At 41.9% G+C, this 22,623-nt stretch overlaps 1 protein-coding gene across 4 annotated transcripts in view; it reads left to right on the top strand.

Annotated features, from left to right (window-relative positions):
* ULK4 (unc-51 like kinase 4) overlaps nucleotides 1-22,623 on the top strand; it is a 653,153-nt gene that overhangs the window by 422,460 nt on the left and 208,070 nt on the right. For 3 of the 4 annotated variants that reach the window (XM_059390725.1, XM_059390726.1, XM_059390724.1), the window contains 2 exons: nucleotides 14,576-14,742; nucleotides 21,538-21,636. In XM_059390725.1, the coding sequence (XP_059246708.1) occupies nucleotides 14,576-14,742; nucleotides 21,538-21,636 (266 nt within the window). Of the gene's footprint in view, nucleotides 1-14,575; nucleotides 14,743-21,537; nucleotides 21,637-22,623 lie in introns of those variants that run through there. The other variant, XM_059390727.1, reaches the window with a different exon arrangement.

Raw genomic sequence — 22,623 nt, 5'->3', positions numbered from 1 at the left:
TAGTGTCTTCTTGTTGCTGTTGTAACAAAGTCGCAATTTTAGTGGCTTAAAACTACATAAAAATCTATTCTCTTACAGTTCTGGAAGTTAAGAGTCTAAAGTCAAGATGTTGGTGGCTTCATTTCTTCAGGAAGCTTCTGTTTCCTTGCCTTGAAAACCCAAGCTGAAAAGCTTCTAGCTGCTGCCTGTGTTCCTTGTTCCTCGACCTTTGTGCCACTGCAACCTCGTACTTCTGTCTTTACATCACCTTCACTCTGACCTCCTGCTTCTCTCCTGTAGGAGTCATTGTGGTTACATTGGACTTGTTTGGATCATCCAGGATAGTCTATCTCAAGGTCCTTAATCAATGGGAAGCCTGGGTGGCTCAGTTGGTTAGGTGTCTGCCTTTGGCTCAGGTCATGATCCTGGGGTCCTGGAATAGAGTCCCCCATTGGGCTCCTTGCTCAGTGGAGAATCTGCTTCTCCCTCTGCCTGCTGCTCTCCCAGCTTGTGCGCTCGATCTCTCTCTGACAAGTAAATAAAATCTTAAAAAAAAAAAAAAAAGAGGATCTTTAACCGAATCACATTTGCAAAGTTCCCTTTTCCATGGAAGGAAGGTGACACTCACAGTTTCCAGGAATTAGGATATGGACATCTTTGTTGAGGAGGGGGTAGACATTATTCATCCTACCACACTCCCAAAGCACCATAAAAATGAGAATCAAGTCTTCAAAGTTATTAACTCTAGAGAAAACATGAAGTTGCCAAGGAAAGGAAAAATAATCATAGTTTTCCATGTGACTTAATTGGGAATAGTGTTTATACAGTCATTAACAATGTAATCACTGTCAATCTGATTGAAAGTAAGAGATACCTGTAGTAGGGGGATGAGGAGTGGGAGCTGTGTAGGTGTGAGGTAGAACATAGAGAAAGAGCTTCTATCTTCCTTCCCACTTAGGGGAAAGTCAACAGGTAATGCCGGCAACTCATAAAAGGCAAGTGTGTATTATTTAGAGAAATAGGGGGGGGCAATGATAATTAGGTAAAAGAAGGGAAACTAGTTGCCTCTGGGGAGAAGAAGGTTACCTGGACCACAGGAAGACTTTGACTCTGAAAGGAATAAAAAATTAAAAAATTAATATACATTGAAAGGGAAGATGAGGAGGGTGGCTAATACATGGAGTCAAGAAAGCATGATGCTTTTAAAGATAACTAACTTGAAGTTTGACACCTGGGAGACTGATACCCTGTCCCATTAAGGAAGAGTTATTTATTTATTTATTTATTTATTATTTCAGCATAACAGTATTCATTGTTTTTGCACCACACCCAGTGCTCCATGCAATCCGTGCCCTCTCCAATACCCACCACCTGGTTCCCCCAACCTCCCACTCCCCGCCCCTTCAAATTTCTGAGATTGTTTTTCAGAGCCCATAGTTTCTCATGGTTCACCTCCCCTTCCAATTTCCCTCAACTCCCTTCTCTCCATCTCCCCTTGTCCTCCAAGCTATTTGTTATGCTCCACAAATAAGTGAAACCATATATAATTGACTCTCTCTGCTTGACTTATTTCACTCAGCCTAATCTCTTCCAGTCCCATCCATGTTTCTACAAAAGTTGGGTATTCATCCTTTCTGATGGAGGCATAATACTCCATAGTGTATATGGACCACATCTTCCTTATCCATTCGTCCGTTGAAGGGCATCTTGGTTCTTTCCACAGTTTGGCGACTGTGGCCATTGCTGCTATAAACACTGGGGTACAGATGGCCCTTCTTTTCACTGTATTTGTATCTTTGGAGTAAATACCCAAGAGTGCAATTGCAGGGTCATAGGGAAGTTCTATTTTTAATTTCGTGAGGAATCTCCACACTGTTCTCCAAAGTGGCTCCACCAACTTGCATTCCCACCAACAGTTTAAGAGGGTTCCCCTTTCTCCACATCCTCTCCAACACATGTTGTTTCCTGTCTTGCTGATTTTGGCCATTCTAACTGGTGTAAGGTGGTATCTCAATGTGGTTTTAATTTGAATCTCCCTGATGGCTAGTGATGATGAACATTTTTTCATGTGTCTGATAGCCATTTGTATGTCTTGATTGGAGAAGTGTCTGTTCATATCTTCTGCCCATTTTTTGATATGATGGTCTGTTTTGTGTGTGTTGAGTTTGAGGAGTTCTTTATAGATCCTGGTTATCAACCTTTTGTCTGAACTGCAAATATCTTCTCCCATTCCATGGGTTGCCTCTTTGTTTTCTTGACTGTTTCCTTTGCTGTGCAGAAACTTTTGATTTTGATGAAGTCCCAAAAGTTTATTTTCGCTGTTGTTTCCTTTGCCTTTGGAGACATATCTTGAAAGAAGTTGTTATGGCTGATATCAAAGAGGTTACTGCCTATGTTCTCCTCTAGGGTTCTGATGGATTCCTGTCTTACGTTGTGGTCTTTTATCCATTTTGAGTTTTTCTTTGTATATGGTGTAAGAGAATGGTCGAGTTTCATTCTTCTACATATAGCTGTCCAGTTTTCCCAGCACCATTTATTGAAGAGACTGTCTTTTTTCCACTGTCTATTTTTTCCTGTTTTGTTGAAGATTATTTGACCATAGAGTTGAGGGTCCATATCTGGGCTCTCTACTCTGTTCCACTGGTCTATGTGTCTGTTTTTATGCCAGTACCATGCTGTCTTGGTGATCACAGCTTTGTAGTAAAGCTTGAAATCAGGTAACTTGATGCCCCCAGTTTTATATTTGTTTTTCAGCGTTTCCTTAGTGATTCGGGGTCTCTTCTGGTTCCATACAAATTTTTGGATTATTTGCTCCAGTTCTTTGAAAAATACTGGTGGAATTTTGATCGGAATGGCATTAAAAGTATAGATTGCTCTAGGCAGTATAGACATTTTAACAATGTTTATTCTTCCGATCCAAGAGCATGGAATGGTCTTCCATCTTTTTGTGTCTTCTTCAGTTTCTTTGATGAGTGTTCTGTAGTTCCTCGAGTACAGATGCTTTTACCTCTTTGGTTAAGTTTATTCCTATTAAGGAAGATTTAAAAAAACAATTAGAACTCCCAGTCCCTTGACCTGGTTAGAACTCTCAACATACACATATCAGAAATTCAGATTAGCATGAACAGACATTTCTGCAAAGAAGACATCCAGATGGCGAACAGACACATGAAAAAGTGCTCCATATCACTCGGCATCAGGGAAATACAAATCAAAACCACAATGAGATATCACCTCACACCAGTCAGAATGGCTAAAATCAACAAGTCAGGAAATGACAGATGCTGGCGAGGATGCGGAGAAAGGGGAACCCTCCTACACTGTTGGTGGGAATGCAAGCTGGTGCAGCCACTCTGGAAAACAGCATGGAGGTTCCTCAAAATGTTGAAAATAGAACTGCCCTATGACCCAGCAATTGCACTATTGGGTATTTACCCTAAAGATACAAATGTAGTGATCCAAAGGGACACATGCACCCGAATGTTTATAGCAGCAATGTCCACAATAGCCAAACTATGGAAAGAACCTAGATGTCCATCAACAGATGAATGGATCAAGAAGATGTGGTATATATACACAATGGAATACTATGCAGCCATCAAAAGAAATGAAATCTTGCCATTTGCAACAACATGGATGGAACTAGAGCGTATCATGCTTAGCGAAATAAGTCAAGCAGAGAAAGACAACTATCATATGATCTCCCTGATATGAGGAAGTGGTGATGCAACATGGAGGCTTAAGTGGGTAGAAGAAGAATCAATGAAACAAGATGGGATTGGGAGGGAGACAAACCATAAGTGACTCTTAATCTCACAAAACAAACGGAGGGTTGCCGGGGGGAGGGGGTTTGGGAGAAGGGGGTGGTATTATGGACATTGGGGAGGGTATGTGATTTGGTGAGTGCTGTGAAGTGTGTAAACCTGGTGATTCACAGACCTGTACCCCTGGGGATAAAAATATATGTTTATAAAAAATAAAAAATTAAAAAAAAAAAGAAATTCAGATTAGCCACATGGAAAAAAAAAATACGTCTTACCAGTGAGAGCATTTCTGATGGGACTCAAACTAAGAATCATTCTTGGGGGGAGCACCTGGGTAGCTCAGTGGGTTAAGACTCTGCCTTTGGCTCAGGTCATGAACTCAGGTTCCTGGGTTTGAGCCCTGCATCAGGTTTTCTGCTCAGCAGGGAACCTGCTTCTCCCCCTCTCTCTGTCAAATAAAAAAATCAAATATTAAAAAAAAAAAAAAGAAGAATCATTCTTGGGCCAGAAACGGCTAGAACCATGGCCCTAAATATGATACTCAGAGCCCCTGACCCCTGAGTTCTCTTCCTCCCCCATCATTTTCCTTTCCACCCTCACTACAGCCTAGTGTTCTTGCTCCTTGGTCCTTGAGATGATGCATTGGCACTGTTGTTCCCTATTTCACATGTTGAAATGTATTCATTTCTTGCCTCTGCTGCCCCATTTCTGGAACTCCAGGGGGGGGAAAGAAACAACTGGCTATGGCTAGGGACAGTCACTTTGTGTCAAGTGAACACTACACAGTGCCTGAACTTGCCCCTTCCTTCTTGGGATTGCTAGCTGTGTCATGGAATTTCATCTTAAAAAGGGACACTGTACAGTTCCTTAATAGAACAAGTTAGCATTTTATCTATGGAATGAGCTAAGATGTAGAAGTCTCTGATACATCCTTCAGTGAAAAATAGCAAGGTATGGGCTATATTGCACACATATGTATATGCATGTGTTTGCTTGTGTTTCATATGCCCTCTACAGCACCCCATGCATGGTAAGTTTCGAGGAAATGGGATGTCAGTGATCTTTGTATTTTCTGTGTCATACTTTTTACATACAAATACATTGAAGTTTTATATTTTACATTACAAAATTGAAATTTTACAGAGTATAAGAAAAAATGACAAGTGTGGCTTGGATCTTCACTCCCTCTGGCTGAGTGGAGCAAGCTGGCATTTTACTCCATGATCTGTGTGACCCATAGATATCTGTTTATGGACCCTGAAGGGAAGGGACCATTTCTCGAATTGTTTTCTAGTTCCTTCCTTGTGGAGTACTATAAAATTTACATTACAGATCAGCATATTACAGATGAACATGAATTAATGATTCATGTTCTCTCCTAAATAACTCACAGATAGATCACAGGGAAGGAGAAAGGGTAGGAGGGAAGATGTGGTAGGTGGAACTTGAGAGGATATGCTCAAACTCAGGGCCCAGCTCATAAAAGACCCTTCATACTTCAGCAAGTGCTTTATTGAAGTCAGAATTCAACTGGACAAAGCTTTCACACTTTAAGGACAGACCTGAGGTGTGTGCTGCTAAGAGGGGTCACCCTCCCTCCTGAGAAGGTTTCCTTCCCTATTTTTCCACTCCACTCTGTTCCAGCACTTTTCCTGGGCTTCGCACATATATAATCAGTCATTCCATTACTCCTCCATTTCCTGGTAGAAATTGGAACTTGATGCACCTTTGAGTTAATAAAATGTACTTTTTTTTTTTTTAAAGATTTTATTTATATATTTGACAGAGAGAGATCACAAGTAGGCAGAGAGGCAGGCAGAGAGAGGAGGAAGCAGGCTCCCTGCTGAGCAGAGAGCCCGATGCGGGACTCGATCCCAGGACCCCGAGATCACGACCCGAGCCGAAGGCAGCGGCTTAACCCACTGAGCCACCCAGGCGCCCCATAAAATGTACTTTTTTGAATTAGTCATAAACAACATTGTATCTTAAGTTTTGGGTATGAAATTAGCACCTACTTCTACTTTTTGTGTTCCCCCCTTCAAAAATGGCTCTGGATATATTTGTGTAAATCAATTATAAGCCCCTCTAGTTATCTGAGTAATCAAATGGAGTGTATGTTTCAGTGCATAAATCTGTCAAATGTTAAAGTTCTTTTTTCAGCTATTTTGTAATTGAGCTTATTCTATCCAAAATTTTTACCTCTCAAGTATGCATGGAGGGGGCGGGCATAGAAGTAGGTTTCCATGTTGCTAAAATGCAGGGTATCTGCTTCAAAAAGAAAAGGGCATTTCAGTCTCCTGGGGCAGGTGACCAGAATAAATCATATACTTGGAATAATTAAATACAGTGTTCTCCTCTGTCCTTTGAGTTAAGTGCTAGACTGATACTGTACTAATCGTGGGGGTCCGTGGACCACTGTGGCTTCAGGGGAGCTGGGGCAAGGTTGTTTTTAAGATACTCTCATATAGAGAATCCCTTCAAGTTGTGGGGGGGGGCGGTTGTTAATTAAAACATTAGCCTCTGTCATATTTGAGAAGTCCTTAGGCTTTTTTCCATGACGTACTTCCAGTTTTCAGGTTTGATGGGTTCCTTGATTTTAGCAGAATACAGCGTTGGGAATTGGTCGGTCCTACACACCAAATGAAGCTTATCCAGTGTCCTTCTCCTAACTGGAGCGAGCCAGACTCCCATGGGCGCTGGTGTTTGGGCAGGGTGTGAGAGGGAGGGCTTAAGATATAGTGTGGAAACCAAAGCTCCAAGGCAGATGACATGCAGAATTGGGGCCACAATTGCATGGGGAGAAGGAAAGCTAGAGAGCCCGGTGTAGACACCCAGGGTCTCCTAAGAAATGGCTGAAATAACAGGCAAAACCTGCCCTAAGATGGTTCCTAAATTTTTAGACTGAGAGATGAGATATATTTTCTTTCGGGGTCGTGGCTGCGTGGGCTGCATGGGCTGCATGGCTGCTCATTAACGTTCAGCCAGAACAGGTTTTGTGTTCTTGGATGCTCTGGCTCAGGACCTCGGATTTACAAATGCCTGCATTTACCTCGCACGATGTTTCTGGGATGGGCATGGCCACTTTCACCCTTCATGGTTTTCTGTTTAAAAGCAGACTTTTAACTCCGCAGATTTGTTGTGATCCTGCATTTGGTAGTATAGCACCGATCATTTTCGAAAAGAACAATTTTCCCACATCACATCTCTCAGATGCCTTTATATTGCTTTTCTAGATTGTCTGTTCAGGGTGACTTTCATGAACTGTAGGAGAAATGGCCACATGTTTGTATGATGCAGATATAAACTTATTCACAAGGAAGCCTCAATTTGGGGAGGTTACATTTGGATTTAGAATGTTGTATTCAAGTCATTAATGATAGAAATATAAATTGCTTTCAAATCTTGGCATTTCAAAGTGTACTCTCATATTATCTCTCTACTTCAACAGATTTTTAAAAATTAATAATATAATCAGGACACAGTGACCAGAGCTGGAAATAGCTCATGTACATTAATATTCCCAGAACGTTAAACACTTGAAAATAACTCATGGGGATGACTCCTTTAGAGATTTGCTTATAATTAATACAAAATAATTCTTGGATATATTTTTTTTTTTGATGAGCTGGTTGTAATTAATGCAAAGTAATTCTTGGTTTCTGTAGCTTAATGAATTTTGATTTCTCTTTTAGGTGTTAGGATAGAGTATTAAGAAGTTCTTACAGTGACATTTGACCAGAGAACTGGGAAAAGATGGAGCCCCATTTCAGATTCTTTGTACAGCATCTGTGAGGGAGCTGATGGGCAAACAAGGCACAGAAACCTTTTTTATTATGCTGGTCTACATAGAAGACTGCTTTTAGCCTTACTTCCTATATTAGATCCACCTGCCAGACTGGAAACAAAGTTGGCTGTGACTTTCCTGTGTATTTGCCTCAGTGTTGAAACATCAGTCTTACCACTCAAGGCAGGAGAGCCTCCCTTTTCCCTTTATACAGATGCATACTGGGTTGGACCGGTGGAGAGAGATTGGAAACACAGGTGCATTTGCGCAGGGATCTGGAGCAGAGCTGAACCTAAGTCACAGGTAGCTACTAAATCTCAAACGGGGTCTGGATGATAGAGGGGAAAGAGGGAAAATCCCCCCAAAACCATGAAAGGAATGGCCAGGCCTTCCCCAGGGGTGCAGGCCTCTGGCTGTGCTGTATACCACCAGCCTTTTTAGTGGAAGAGGAGAGTTGAAAGAGTTGCATACCCATGCCCACTGACAGTTGAATCCCTTGGAGAATTTTCAATCTGGAGATCACAGCCCTGATAATGTCCCTGAACTTGATTCTCTCCGTTTTTGGAGGTAATATCTTTCTCTTGATTAGTACCTATATTTGGAAAAGAATAAAAAAACAGAACTAGGGGAATGTTAACATGCTTTCCTTCCCTCTGCCTCCTTCTTAGATTTATTGCTCCATTTTGGTAAAATGCATCCTGTTTTAGCTTATTCACAGAGCTTTGCCAATATTAGCAATCTAATCCTTGAGTCCCATGGGGTAGGATGAAGGGACAAACAGTGGTCCCTCGCTTTCCTCCAAAGTGGATATGGTCAGCCTTATGCAAATGCAGGTTCAAGCCTTTCCTTCCAAGAAACAGTGTTTCCTAACTCCCTCTATGGGGAAATTCTGGACACAGTGTGGAAGCAAACATGTCAAAACCTACAGGGTTTTTGGAGAAAGTATACCAAGAAAGATCTAGTAACTTGAAGTTTGACTTCAAGCCACAGGATTACCAACAACTGACATCAATTGCCTAGAAATGACCCAGTCAGGGAACTTTCCTCAGGTTTATGAACCATGGCAACAAAGCACCCTTCCTTGACACCCTTTTCTTTTTAGATTTGAATCATTCCTTTTTATCTGTGACATGGTTATGTTATTATGATTATTTTTATAGTAGCATCTTTTTCTTCCTTTCCTCTATAAAGCCTCCCCCTGTCTGGGATTTGCTTAGTGCTGGTTGTCTTGTTTGTCTGTCTTGACTGCCCTTTGGGAACCCTTCTGTTCTTTCTGGTCATCTCCAATTTCTGTTTTTCTGGTCTTGACTGCCACCCAGTTTCTAGATTTTAATCTCCAACTGCCTTTGGTCATTGGCCTTTGGATGTTATCTCAAACTCATGTCTTAAAAAGCTATCTTACAGTGCCTAGAAAACCTACTCCCCAGTTCTTCCAAAGCCGATATAGTTCTCCTATTCCCTATTTACCCTTTTAGTTCCCATGCCACTATTGCCACCAAAGTTAAAAATCACACTTCTTTAGTGATGTGTCTGCCTTCCTCCTTGCTTCCCACCACCACTTGGTTATGGCATGACTTCAGTGGCCTACTCATTTGTCTTCTGGTCTCAGTTCCCCACTGGTTGGTCCAAGAATCTCCACAATATTGGCAAAAGTACATGGACTTTGGAGGTAACACATGTGTTCAATTCACTTCTTGACTTGCACTTAATTCTGTGACCTTGAATTTGTTACTTGAGCACTTGTTATTTGAGTCTTTGTTTTTGCTTATATAAAATGGAAATATCAGCATCTGCCTCACAGAGCTATTAGGTATTAAATGTAAATTCAGGTGAGGTATTAAATGTAGAAAACCAAGTAAAAGCCCATTGCCAGACAGAGCAGTGCACAGTAAATGGTGCTATCATCCCAGCACAGGCTGCACTGTCAAAGTATGGAAGTGTTCCATCACCCTAGAAAATTCTATCCTGTCCCTTCCCTAGAGGCAACTATATTCTGATCTCAATTGACATAGACATTTTTTTTCCCCAGAATCTTACAGATGTAGTCATACTACTGTGTTTATACACCTGTTTCTGGTGTCTATCTCTCAGCATCCTTTTTGAGATTCATCCATATTATCGTGTGATTTGGTGGCTCATTTCTTTTCATTGTTGACTAGAGTCCCATTGTATGAATATGTCTTATTGTGTCTGCCCATTGTCCTCTTGATGGACACTTGGGCTATCTCTAGCTTGGGGCTATTTTGAATAAAGGTCTAATGAGTCTTTCTGTAGATAAATGTTTTCACTTGGGTAAATATGTAAGAGTGGAAATGCTAGGTAATATACTAACTGTGTATTTAAATTTATAAAAACTGCAACTATTTCCCATCAGCAGTGTATATGAGTACTGGTCACACCACATCCTTACCAACATTTGGTGTTGTCAGTTTTTTTTCCTTATAGTTATTTCTGTTTGTGTGTAGTAGTATCTCATTGTGATTTTAATTTGCATTTTGTTAGTGACTAATGATGTTGAACATTTTTCATGTGCTTATTGACATAGATCTTTGGTGCATGGACTGTTTAAGTTTCCTACCCATCTTTAAAATTGATTGTCTTTTTATTATTGAGTTGTAGGAACTGTTTTTGTATTCTGCATGTAAGTTCTTTATTAGATATCTAGGTTGTAAATATTTAATTCTGTGTTGATGTTTAATTTACTGATTTTTAAGTGATCCATACTTTTTGAGACCTTAGAAATCTTTCCTGCCTTGTGGTTACAAAGTTCTTCTCTTATATCTTATTTTAGAACTTTTATCTTATTCTCTTATATCTTATTTTAGAACTCTTACAGTTTTAGTTTTTATGTGCAGATCTGTGATTCATGTGAAGCTAATTTTGCATAGCATACAATGCCATGGTCAAGGATCCTTTTCTCCATATGGATACTCAGTTTTTCTACCCCCTTTTGTTGAAAAGAATTTTTATTTTGTAAAGCATTCATTTTTTTGCACTTTATTTGACCATATATATGTGGGTCCATTTCTGGACTCTGAAACTGGAAGTATTGGCATGAAGTCATTTTTCTCTGTTGATGTGTACCTGTTATCTCTATTCACAGAATGACCCAGTAGCAATGAGCATCCTTAGTTCTCAAATCATGGTTTCCAAACACAGTTTCTTCTTAAAAGACACCAGGGTTTCTTGAAGAAGTAGCTAATGCTTAGTCTGAGACAGGAATTTTTTATTTTTTTAAACCCTTCATAAAGCTTTTAAATTCATTTTATTTAATATGTTTGAGGCAGGAATTCTTAAGATGAACTTGGAACATATTATAACAGTGTCTAGGACACATTCAAGGGGCTTTCAGCAGCCAAAGATGGAAACAAGTTGGACATTAAAAAAAAAAAAAAAAAAAGATTGAATCCACTGAAATCCATAAAATGTATCCTTTAAATATCCAGTGTATTCACAATGATGCCACAAAATGAACTCATTAGTAACTTTTGGTAGTTTCTAGCTTCTCCACCCTGTCCCCCATTAGTCGCATTTGGTAATTGCTAATACTCCAAAATCACTGTTCTGAAAACTGGTAAGTGACAACAAAGAAGCATTTATTAAACACATATCCTGCCTTTCCTTTACAAACCATAATTTTTGATAACTAGATAGTTGATAAAAGAATTTCCTTCCTTCTTTCCTTCCTTACCCCCTCTCTTTCTGTTTCTTCCTTCTTACTTCTTTCTCCCTTCCTACTTCTTTCTTCCTTTCTTTCTCTCGCTCTTTCTTCCTTCCTTCCTCCCTCCCTCCCCCTTCCTTCCATCCTACCTACCTTCCTTCCTTCCTTTCTCTCTTTCTCTCTTTCGTTCTTTCTAGGAGAGACAGTGAGCGAGAGTGAAAGAGAGAGCACGAGCTGGGGGCAAGGCAGAGGGAGAGGGAAAAGCAGGCTCTGCACTAAGCAGGGAGCACTATATGGGGCTTATCCTAGGACCCTGGGATCATGACCAGGGCCAAAGGCAGATGCTTAACTGACTGAGCCATTGAGGTGCCCCCCAAGAAGATTCTTTTTTTTTTTTTTAAGATTTTATTTATTTATTTGACAGAGAGAGATCACAAGTAAGCAGAGCAGCAAGCAGAGAGGGAGTGGGGGGAAGCAGGCTCCCTGCTGAGCAGAGAGCCCCATGCAGGGCTCGATCCCTGGACCCTGAGATCATGACCTGAGCTGAAGGCAGAGACTTAATCCGCCTGAGCCACCCAGGTCCCCAAGAAGATTCTTTATAGAAGAAAACCAACTGAAAAAATGCAGAAGGAGTGATAGAATATGAAACTTACTGTATTGCCCTTATCTAATGAAATGTGGGAATAGATGGTGGTCCTTAGTAGGTAACATTTGATGTTGAACTTTATAATGAATGGCTTAGACTAACAATCCCTGAACCTGATGAATTTTAATATTGTTAAGTGTAGAACAGCTAGACAGTGTATCCGTCCAGATATGAAGCAACAGGACATATAGAGACCCAGCCTCCAAGTATCATTGCCCCCAAAACTGAATCTGAATTAAATGGAGTCTCTAAGTCACTAGAATTACCATTTTACAGGAAATGCAGGGATACAGGAACAACACCACAAGAAAATCTACAGGAAAACAACATTCTAACTTCTCCAAAAATAAATGGCATGAAAATTGCAGGCAGGGGAAAGACTGTTAGACATTAAAGGAGAAGTAAGGTCTGCAACCAAATGGAATGTGTGGACCTGGTTTGTATCCTGATTTCAACAAACTAATCCTTAAAAAGACAATTTTGAGATATTTGGGTTTTGAAAATAGGCTGCATATTGCCTATATTAAATAAGTCTCATTAAGTGGTAATAATTTTTTTAAAGAAATAACCATTTTCTGTTAGACTATACTGAAGTATTTACAGGAGAAATAAGATGATGTCTGTTATTTGCTTTAAAATCCTAAAAAAAAAAAATGGGGGTAGATTAAGCAAAGATGGGCAAAAGTGTTGAGGATTATTGAAGAAAGTGATCGGGGGCTCTTTTTACAGTCTTGTGACTTTCTTTGTTTCCATAATAAAAAGTTTAAATGAGAAAAACGTGTATTTTGACCCTGAAGTGTAAGTTCTAGCCATGATGAGCACTGAATATGTAGCTGAGAATAGGCCACTTGACTTCCTTCTAATGAGTTTGCTGGCATTATCACCGGTGTGGAGAAATATTTTGTGTCATGCTTCATTTCCAGTCTCCTATGAACACCTTCCCTGACAGCTGGTGACTTCAGTGTGTCAAGCCAGAGCTCGTCATTTGTCGCCCGCTTTTCCACAGAGCAGGCTGGAAAGACTTTCTGTCCCAGTGGAGATCCGATTATGTTCATTGTTTGCACTCTTTCCTTGAAGACAGAATGAGGATCAGGAATATCGCTCGCTGTTGCTCACCAGCTGTTTAGTCTGAGTCAAGCCTCACGTAGAGGGACATCCGGGATCTGCCTCCCCCTCTGAAGAGCCACGTCCTCCTCTGCTGTTCCCATAGTTCTCACCCTTCTGCACCTTTGACCCTCTCCGTGATGTGTTACAAAGTAATCCTAACCCCCCAGAGGAAAATCTCTTGCAGCATGGATTTACCAAACACTTTGTTTTAAAGTCCTTCTGCCCTGTCTGCAGCTCATGAATGCCCAAGTGATGATTCATGGCATGGGAATGAGTGATGCTGCCTGACTCAGAGGAGAATGCCTTCTGGTGTCATGTACGTGTCATAATAATTGCTTTTCTGGGCTCTGTGTCATTGATGATATGCGCCATCAAACCTCATCACCAGTTTTGCCAATAGTTAATTCTACCTTCTCTTCAAGTATATTTATCTTCAGCCCTGTGACTTGTACCACTCTTTGCCACAGGAGTACAACTTTGAGACCTATATAATTTTGGTTTCTGTCTGCCTTTAGTGACAAAATTAATTACTTTTGAAGTCTAAGTCTAGGAGAACTCAGTTGCTTTACTGAAAATGACAATGGCATTGTTTGGAAGAGATACCAAAGCTTGGGTAGCTGTGCTTGGCAGAGTTTCCATCCAATTGATCGTCTGAAAACTTAGGACAAGTGGATTGTAAGACCAATAAAGTCCAGCTTACTGTATAGCTCTTTACCATGCTTTCCCCCACCATCTGCTATGTAAAATATTTTATTTTAGAAGATTCAGTTTTCTAGAGCATTCAGATGATCTACCGAGGCCAAAGGTCCTGTTTACCATGTTAGGTGTCTAACACAGAGTGTTGTATTTTCACCACATTCAATCTATATGAATTCAGAGAGTAATGCTACACAATAGTATCAATAAAAATGCCAATTTAAGTGTAAACAATAATGCTCCTACTTGTGAAAATGTATTTTTTGTGACCGACAACATCAAACTTAAAGTTGAAGATAACCACAATGTTAATCTAATACCAGGTTTGCAGCAGCAAAATGATAGAACCTGGAAATTTCTGAATATCAGATTTCTTAAAATCATAGTTGATCTTACATTTTGCTTTTTTTTTTTTGTGGAAAAAAATGGCCTCATTGCTTTTATCCTTTGGGAATGACCCATTACTTGTAGATACTTGTTGATCCTTGTGTCCCCTGTGTCTGCCCGTAGAGCCTGATCCGGATTGTGAATAACTGAACTTCAGAGAACCTGGGGACAGTATGTTCATATGTAACGTGTTTTCTTCCAGTGTGAGGGAAACCCTCTGCCCTTGTGAAGCCTCTTCATGTAGGATCATGTTTCTCAAAGTGTAATTTAGGGAACCCTTGCATCAAGTCACCCGGGGCGCTTACTTAACACATTCCAGGCTCTTGAGCAGATTCTGGGAGTGAGGAATTTTAAAATTAAATTAAATTAAATTAGAAATTCTGGAAACCTGCAATTTTAAAAATGTACCTGAGGGTATCTGGTATGAGTACCTTTGAAGGACTGCTTTGGCTTTAGGCAACATAGAACACACATGCCTGCTCTGTTGGGTTTATGTGACACGTTATTTTGTAATTCACGAGACATGTTGTACCCTTCTTTTTTACCCTCAGGACTGGTCCGCCACGTCTGTGACCTGTTCACTGAAACCGCCACACTATGCTTGGATGTGGACAATAAGAACAACAATGAGACGGCAGCCGCACTGCTCTTCTCCCTGCTCGATATTCTGCATGGCATGCTGACCTACATGTCCAGCGTTGTTCGGCTGGCTCTGCAGGTACAGGGCCTCTCCTCCCATGTCTTGAACAACCCTATACCACGTCACCCTTCCCTTTTGTTCTCTCCTTTCTGATCTTCCTCTACTGAGTCTTTATTTTTGAAAAATAACATATGATTCTATAGGGAGAGGCTAGGAGAGAAGTCATCTTGGGGTGAGCAATGTCAAGGACACAATCTGAAAGGAAAACAGGAGACGCCTAAGGAAACACTTGCCAAGAGGTAGTTGGGGAAGTCTGGTGGAGGAGATCATTTGCCTTATAGGCTCCCTAGGGCTGGCCCAGCGGTGTGCCATCTTTCCTATCTAGGGATGGCACTCAAGCCCACCCTCAACAGGATGAATTTGCTTGCACAGACAGTGGATGCAAACACACACACACATGTTGGTACTCACATATACATACATGTATAACACATAAAGTTTATCACTTTCTCTTATGACCAATAACATGGAATTGGAAGACAGTTTTTGAGAACTAGGAGTATGTTCAGTGGCTATGAAAAGCCAGTTTACCCCAAAGTATAATGAATTTACTTCACACCATACTGTAAAGAAGGAAGGGGATGTGGTTTTATTGAATACTTTCTGTGTTGGGTGTTAGGTGCCCACATGTGGCTATTTCATTTAACCAACTGTGTCTGCTGATGCTTAGATTATGTGAAAGCATACAGCTGATATGACTTCATTGCTATATTTGAAATCCTGGTAAAATTGCAACAGGTATTTGCATCAAATGTTAGCTTCCTGGCTTGAAGAGATGCAGAAGCTCAAGTTGAAACCAAGCTGTTTGATAATTTGCCAGGAGTCCTAGTAACAGAGCCAAGAATGATTCCCTAGACTCTGGTTTAGTTTCTGTTATTCATCATTTTGATAAATGGTATCTCGTATTCCCAGTTCAGCTGGTCAAGTGTTTAGCTTGTCTAGTGTGGTTTAATAAATAATTCCAGATGCCTTAGTAAACATGATAGTTAGTGTTTAACACAGACTTGTAAAGCCAGTAGAGGGAAGTGGCCTTCAAACTACCTGGTTGTTTTTATTTGCTCATCTATAAGAATTGCAAGCTAATAAGGCACTGTTAAGTACTCATGCAATCCTGTGTTACAGATTTCTTGCTTTTCCTCTCTTTTCTAGTGCTTTTTCCAAAGAGTGTTGTTTCTTATTTCAGTTTTGACAGTGGTTTTAGGTAATTTTTTAAGATGCCAGCAATAGGTACTCTGCAAGATGCTTTGATGGTATCAATCTATAAAAGATTATGTTTTGTAGTCTGTAGATAAAAAGGATCAGAAGTTTAAAAATTCCAGAACAATAGAAATCCTTTTATTACAAGCAATTTTGAGAGAGATTCAAGTGTGTAAAAGAAAACTCCTTAATACAAAATATTTTCTAATTCTGTTTTTTTAATTTTCTGGTGTACCAATAGATCACTGTGTCTTATTTTTTCATTTCTTCCACACCACTGTATATTTTACTCTTAACATCTTTCTAAATCTCCCCCTATAATACCTGCTGCATATCGCTTTTGGCCTTGACTGCCAACTTTGATCTTTATATACCATGTCAATCTGACAGAGGTAGAGTCTTTGAGACAGAATTAGAAAGGGCTGGGAAAAGAAATGTCATGTGTATCAAAGACATATCCTTCTAGAACAGGGAGCTAGAAGTACTTTCCAAACCTAAGGTCACTTCTTCCATTTATAAACATCCTCCAGGGGCATCTGGGTGGTTCAGTTGGTTAAGCGTCTGCCTTCAGCTCAGGTCATGATCCCAGAGTCCCAGGGTTGAGCCCCACATAGGGCTTTCTGCTCATCGAAGAGTCTGCTTCTCCCACTGCCCCTCACCCTGCTCGTGCTCTCTCTTGCTTTCTCAGATAAATAAATAAAATCTTGGGGCACCTGGGTGACTCAGTTGGTTTAGCATCTGTTTTTGGCTGGGGTCATGATCTTGGGGTCCTGGGATTAAGCCCTGCATCGGGCTCTCTGCTCAATGGGGAGTCAGCTTCTCCATCCCCCTCTTCTTCTGTGTGCTTGCTCTCTCTCTTTCTCAAATAAATAAGTAAATGAAAAAATCTTTTAAAAAATAAAAAACTAAAACAACAAAAAAATCTTAAAAAAATAAAGTAAAAAGAATATAAATAAATGTTCTACCCTGGAGATTCTTCGGCATTCAAAACCTCGTCTGCCTCTTGCAGGAATGACCACCAAGCAGCAGAATTGAGGGTTGCCAGTGTTTGAAGTGCGAAGTGCTTCACTTTTCTTTTTCAGGGAGGAGAGTGCTATGATATACAAATGTGTACTAGGGAGGTGGGGACCATGGGAAGGCAGGTGTTAGAATCTCCATTAGGAGTTCAGTCCCTGCCGCCAACATGCCTTATGATTCAAAATCGGTCCTGGTTTAACCTGAGGGTTGTGTGGCAGAGATGTGGAAGCAGAGACAAGTACATGCTCTAGGCCCACTGGTGTGGGATGGGCTTTGGATGCAAGTCCCAGCCACGTCCCTTTCCACCTGTATGACCCTAGGCAAGTTTCTTCACCCACCTAGTATTGGTTTCCTCATGTGCAGAGTACAAATGATAAAAACTGCTCTGCTAGGTTGTGGTGTGACTTCCATGAGAGAAGAAGATAAATGTGAGTAGATGTAAATAGACGCACTTTTATTTACCTGGCCAAGGGAAGATAAGCACTAAATGGTCGCTGTATCATTGACAGTGAGAAGAGAAGTGCTCCCCTCATAGTCCTATTTACACAAGGCTTCCTGTGGACGGTGACTTCCTCAGGTCTATGTCCTGGCACGTGGGAGGCTGCTCAGGCCATGGTTCCTGACTAAAGCGACTCCTGGCAGGCTAACGAAATATTAATTCATGGTTTGCTTCTGCACCTAGTAGCCTGGAATAGGGCTAGGTGAGATTTCAGCAAGGATTTAGGGAGGAAGAGTGTTAGCGCTCAGGGAGCTTGTGGTGTCAGAGGGAAGACCGTCACTACACAATGGTGAGGAAATCGCCATCTCTTTATGTCTTTGAGCCCGCAGCTGCTTTGAGGTATAGGGCACTGCAGGATGAACGTGGAAGAGGAGAAACTAACCGGGTTTGGGGGGTCGGGAAGCCCAATTCAAATTCCAGGTCACCTGACTGTCCTGCCTGGGCCTCGACTATCATTTGTGAAATGATGGGGGACTTTCACCCACTGCTCTTGTGATCATGGGGCCATTAGACTGCTGTTTCTAGGCAGACGTACTGGTGTTGCTGACACTGGAAAGTGGACAAGAGTCTCTTGAAATGATCCAGTTTGACTCCTCTATGGTGTCCCCCTTGTTCATGCCCGTTGGCTACCCTCTGCCTGGTTGCTGAACACAAGCCAGATTTTTCTGCCATCACCCATAATCCTCCCCATGACTCTCCCTTCCATGGCAGACCTCAGGGACATCTTGTTATCTGTGCCTTCTAATTCGTTGGTGAGACATTCAGGGCTTGGAATGATCCAGCCTCAGTGTACATTCTAGCCTGGTCTGCCAGGCCTCCGTGCTGCCCATTCCTATGCCAGACAGTCCTCTCTCGATATTTCACTCCTGTGCATTTTCCTCATATGGTTCCTGGCCCCTGAAACACCACTCTCCAAACTGTTTCCTGTAGACCTCCTTCTCACCATGGAAATGATGAAGTCACATGTCATCTTCTCTTGTTAGCCCCCACTACCCAAACTGTGTCTGCCTCTACTTTCACACTCTGCCTTCAGCAGTTATTTAGAAGCATGCTGTCTTTTGAAGCAGATGGTGAGACCCTACAGAGGGGGGCCGGATTGTGCCATGTGATGATAACTGGGGAGCACAGTGAGTGCTGAACTGGTTCAGGTGCCACCATTGTGAGTTGTGCTCTACAGCTGCCTTCCCTCCCTAATGTTTTTTTTTTTTTTTCAATTTTTAAAGAAGATTTTATTTATTTGAGAGAGCATGAGTAGGAGGGGGTGGAGGAGTAGAGGGAGGAGCTGACTCCCCACTGAGTGAGGAGCCTGACCTGGGCCTTGATCCCAGAACTCTGAGATTGTGACCTGAGCTGAAGGCAGGTGCTTACCTGACTGAGCCACCCAGATGCCCCACCTCCATGTTTAACAAACCTCTCTTGAGTACCTACCTGCATGCACTAGATTCGTGTAGCATTGCTAGATAAAATAGAATTGTGTTTGCCTAGCCTTTTTTTTTTTTTAACACTGTACTCCTTTCGCTCATTTTGAGCAATGCTGTGTTGCCATTTAATATTAAAGGTGGCTCGTAAGTTGACATTCCCAGGTTTTATATGTTTAAGTCTACTAAGTTTATATTTCTACCCAGAGTCCTCCCGGGAAATCCATCCTTAGAAATCCAGCAACTTTCTCTACATAATCACTAGAACCTGCCATTGTCCCCTCAAACATGTCCAAAGCGAACCTCAGGATTTGCCTCCCCAAAACATTCTGCTGCCAGCAAGGCCAGCCACTTTCCTTCTGCTACACATACTAGAAACCTGGGAAAATCCTTAAAACTTTTCTCTTTTTCATATTACATATCTTTTTTTTTCTTTTTTTTTTTTTAAAGATTTTATTTATTTATTTGACAGACAGAGATCACAAGTAGGCAGAGAGGCAGGCAGAGAGAGAGAGGAGGAAGCAGGCTCCCTGCTGAGCAGAGAGCCCGATGCGGTGCTCAATCCCAGGACCCTGGGATCATGACCCGAGCTGAAGGCTGAGGCTTTAACCCACTGAGCCACCCAGGCGCCCCCATACTCCATATCTAATCTGTCCTCAGATAATGTAGATTTTACCTTAAATATCTAGTAAGTCCAACCACTTCTCTCAAACCCTGCTGCTGACTCCCCAGTGCTGTCTACCATCCTCTTGCTTAGACCATAACTGGGTGGGTCCAGAACACTGGATGACTGGGGGTGGGGTCAGTTCCTGTATGGCTGTGATGGGGGCAAGTGAATTGCGGACCAGAGGCAAGAGCAGAGGGCCTGAATGGGGAGGACAATAGCAGTGTCATAACAGAAAGAGAATCTTTGCTGTGGAAAAGGCCCTTTATGAAATACATACAGTGAGCCACAGATGTGGGTATCAAGAAGTTGCCTTTAGGGAGTATGACATTAGGGACTTGGAGACAGACTGAGCGGAGAGGTGAACTTGGGTCTCTGAAATTGTTGCTCAGCTTCTGTTTTTTCTCCTGCGGGAATCCCTGCTGGGATCCCTCTGTGCACAGAGCTTCCATTGCAGTCCCATATTTTTGTAAGGAGAGGAGTTTCTACTGCATTCTGGTTGTGAACTTCTCTTTCCAGAACCCCTGGCAGCTTTGCAAGGAGGAGGTACCTGAATACTGGTGGGGAGGGTCCTGATGCTTGTTGGTAACAATTAGGAAGGACTGCGTGGATTTAGAGGCTATGGAGGATGCTGGATGTCCTGGTGGGAGAGTCCCACAGCAGGCACTTGCTCTCGTGACTCCATCTGCTTGCTTCCTTGTGTGTGGAAAGGAAGCAGTGGCCTCAAGCCCCCTCTCAGTCAGGAGCTAGTTTGCAGGACTACCTTATCTTTCCCAGGAGAGAATCCATTTGCTCTAAAGGATAATGTGTTCGTGTGGAAAGGCCAGTGTTCTGTCTTGCTCCGTACTTCTGAAGGCAGGATCAACAGCCAAGAGTCAGGAAGGTTCAGACCTGCACAGTTGTTTTCTGGAAGGAAATTCTACCTTTCTGGTAAAATCAGTTGGGAAGGCTGAGGTGGGGGCAGGGTGGGGAGGGGAGAGGAGAGGGAAGTTCTGGGCTATGATTGTGGGGATTCCCCTTAGCCATAGAGAGGTATAAGTTGTTAAAAGGCAGGCGTCTACTTTTTCAGTCAAGCCCCTCTGAGCCAGATAAAGCAGGCCACTTAAATTCTGTCCAGAAGGAACTGGGCCTTCCTGAGAAGGGTTCTGGAGTCCAGGCTAATAACCTGAGGCAGGCATTCTGCAGCCTACTGTGAAGGCAGAGGTTATGACGTGCAAGTAGTTTGGTTTCTTCTGAGTGAAATTAACAGAGAGGAGGTATATGAATGGAATGTGTATATATTGTAGCAAACATGATAGTGCCTTTTTTCAGTATAAAATTATTCACCCCTTATAAGAGAGATTAGACAGTCCCATAAAACTCCTGAGAGCAGACACACTGAAGAGTAGAGCCACACAATTCTTATTTCCTTTTTCCAGGGCAATTTCAGCGCATTCTTCCTAAGCAATGTAGGCCTGTGTCTGAGGCCTCTCTGTGCCCTGGTATGTTGGACAGCTATTCTAAATGTTGTTCAAGCATGCAGATGCAAATAGAGAATGAGAGCATAGCAGAATTACACGATGATGGTATACATCAGGTAATGTGCATCAAAATGCCCATGAGAAGTGAGCATATGTAATTTCGAGTCCGGCTTTGCCACTCATTATCTGTGGGGCTTTTGAAAAACTATTTAACTTCTCTCAACTTCAGTTTTCTCACCCAAAAGATAGGGGTAGCAGCCCCTCATCTCAGCATGGTTGGAAAGATAGAGTCCCCTCCACAGTACATGAACATCAACATTCGTTCAAGGACAGCCTTGGTCTTGCTTTATCTGTGGGCTGTCCAACCTGGCCTCTGTGGCCTGAGCTGGTGGCAGTGGCCCTGTGTGAGCTCTTTGTCCTGTTATAACAAGGCCTCACCTCTCCTCAGGGGGTTGCGGGGGATTACTTCCTAGGCTCCTTTCCTCTCCTGATCTGTCTCCTCTGGCCAAACTGACAAATCTCCGACACACCACTTCCCTTCTTTTCTCTCCCCTCAAGGCGCAGAAGTCTGGCTCAGGAGGGGACACTCAGGCTGCTGAGGACCTGCTGCTGCTCAGCAAACCTCTGACAGACCTCATTAGCCTGCTCATTCCACTGGTAAGGGCCCAACTGTTTGTGCATCTTTCAGAACAGTGCTGAAGTGAAAGTCATTTTCTTTGAATTTCGTGATGCCTTCAATTTCTATGCCACTTTAATTATTTTCAAAGCTGGAACCAAAAGGAATTTCAGAAGATTATTTGGCCTAGAAATACTAAATTTCTACTTTATTTTAAAGCTAGATGGCTTAGCATTCATTTCAATAGGTATTTAAGTCAGAATCTCAAAGCCATCTTAATGGGAGGTAGAAAATTTGAGAAATGAATTCGAAGAAGGAAGGAGAAATCATTTTGGAGACCAGTTCTCTCTCCAAAAGATGTTTTAGAGTTGTGCTTGGCATGCAGGACTCCTGAGGAATGCAGAAGCAGGCACGTAGACCTAGATCGTATTCCTCTAAATTTCCACAAAGACAGAAGGAAATAAGTAAAGCTAAATGAAGGCAGGTAAAACCACACAAGGCCACCGAATATATGGAAAGAGCCCAGCAGAAACTTCGAGTTTGGACCAACTCAATTTTACCCAAACTTGAAGAGGACCCAGTGCTTAGACACGTGATTCCTATAGAGCAGCCATTCAGAGGGTGCGTTGATAAAATTCCATGAAGGCTCCTGAATACCTCTCTAGATTTGAGGATCCAAGGATTGGGGGTCCCTGTAACCCTCGCGACCTTAGATCTGGTTCTTCACAGAGACAGACCTTTGGTTCTCAAACTGCTAGGATTTGTCTTTTTCTGCTCTGTGGCTTTGAAAGGAAGGCAAATGCAGTTTGCATGAATAATTCCTTAGACTTAATTATGTTTAGCAAATAAAGGTTTGGTTCAATGGAGTGAGAAAGAAAGAGGGGAAAATCCATCAATCCTGGGTTATATTAAATAATGGCACATGTGGAGTTGAGCAGTCACAAAAAAAAAGTGTCTGTGGGCTCACAGTGAGGTAAGGGAACACTCCCCAGCCCCAGAGTGGAAGGATAGTTGGTGTAGAATATCTT

The sequence above is a fragment of the Mustela nigripes genome, chromosome 2 (assembly GCF_022355385.1).
Source record: "Mustela nigripes isolate SB6536 chromosome 2, MUSNIG.SB6536, whole genome shotgun sequence".
Classification (NCBI taxonomy): Eukaryota; Metazoa; Chordata; class Mammalia; order Carnivora; family Mustelidae; genus Mustela; species Mustela nigripes.
The sequence above is the reverse complement of the archived record's forward strand: the minus strand, read 5'-3'. Positions and strand labels throughout refer to the sequence as shown.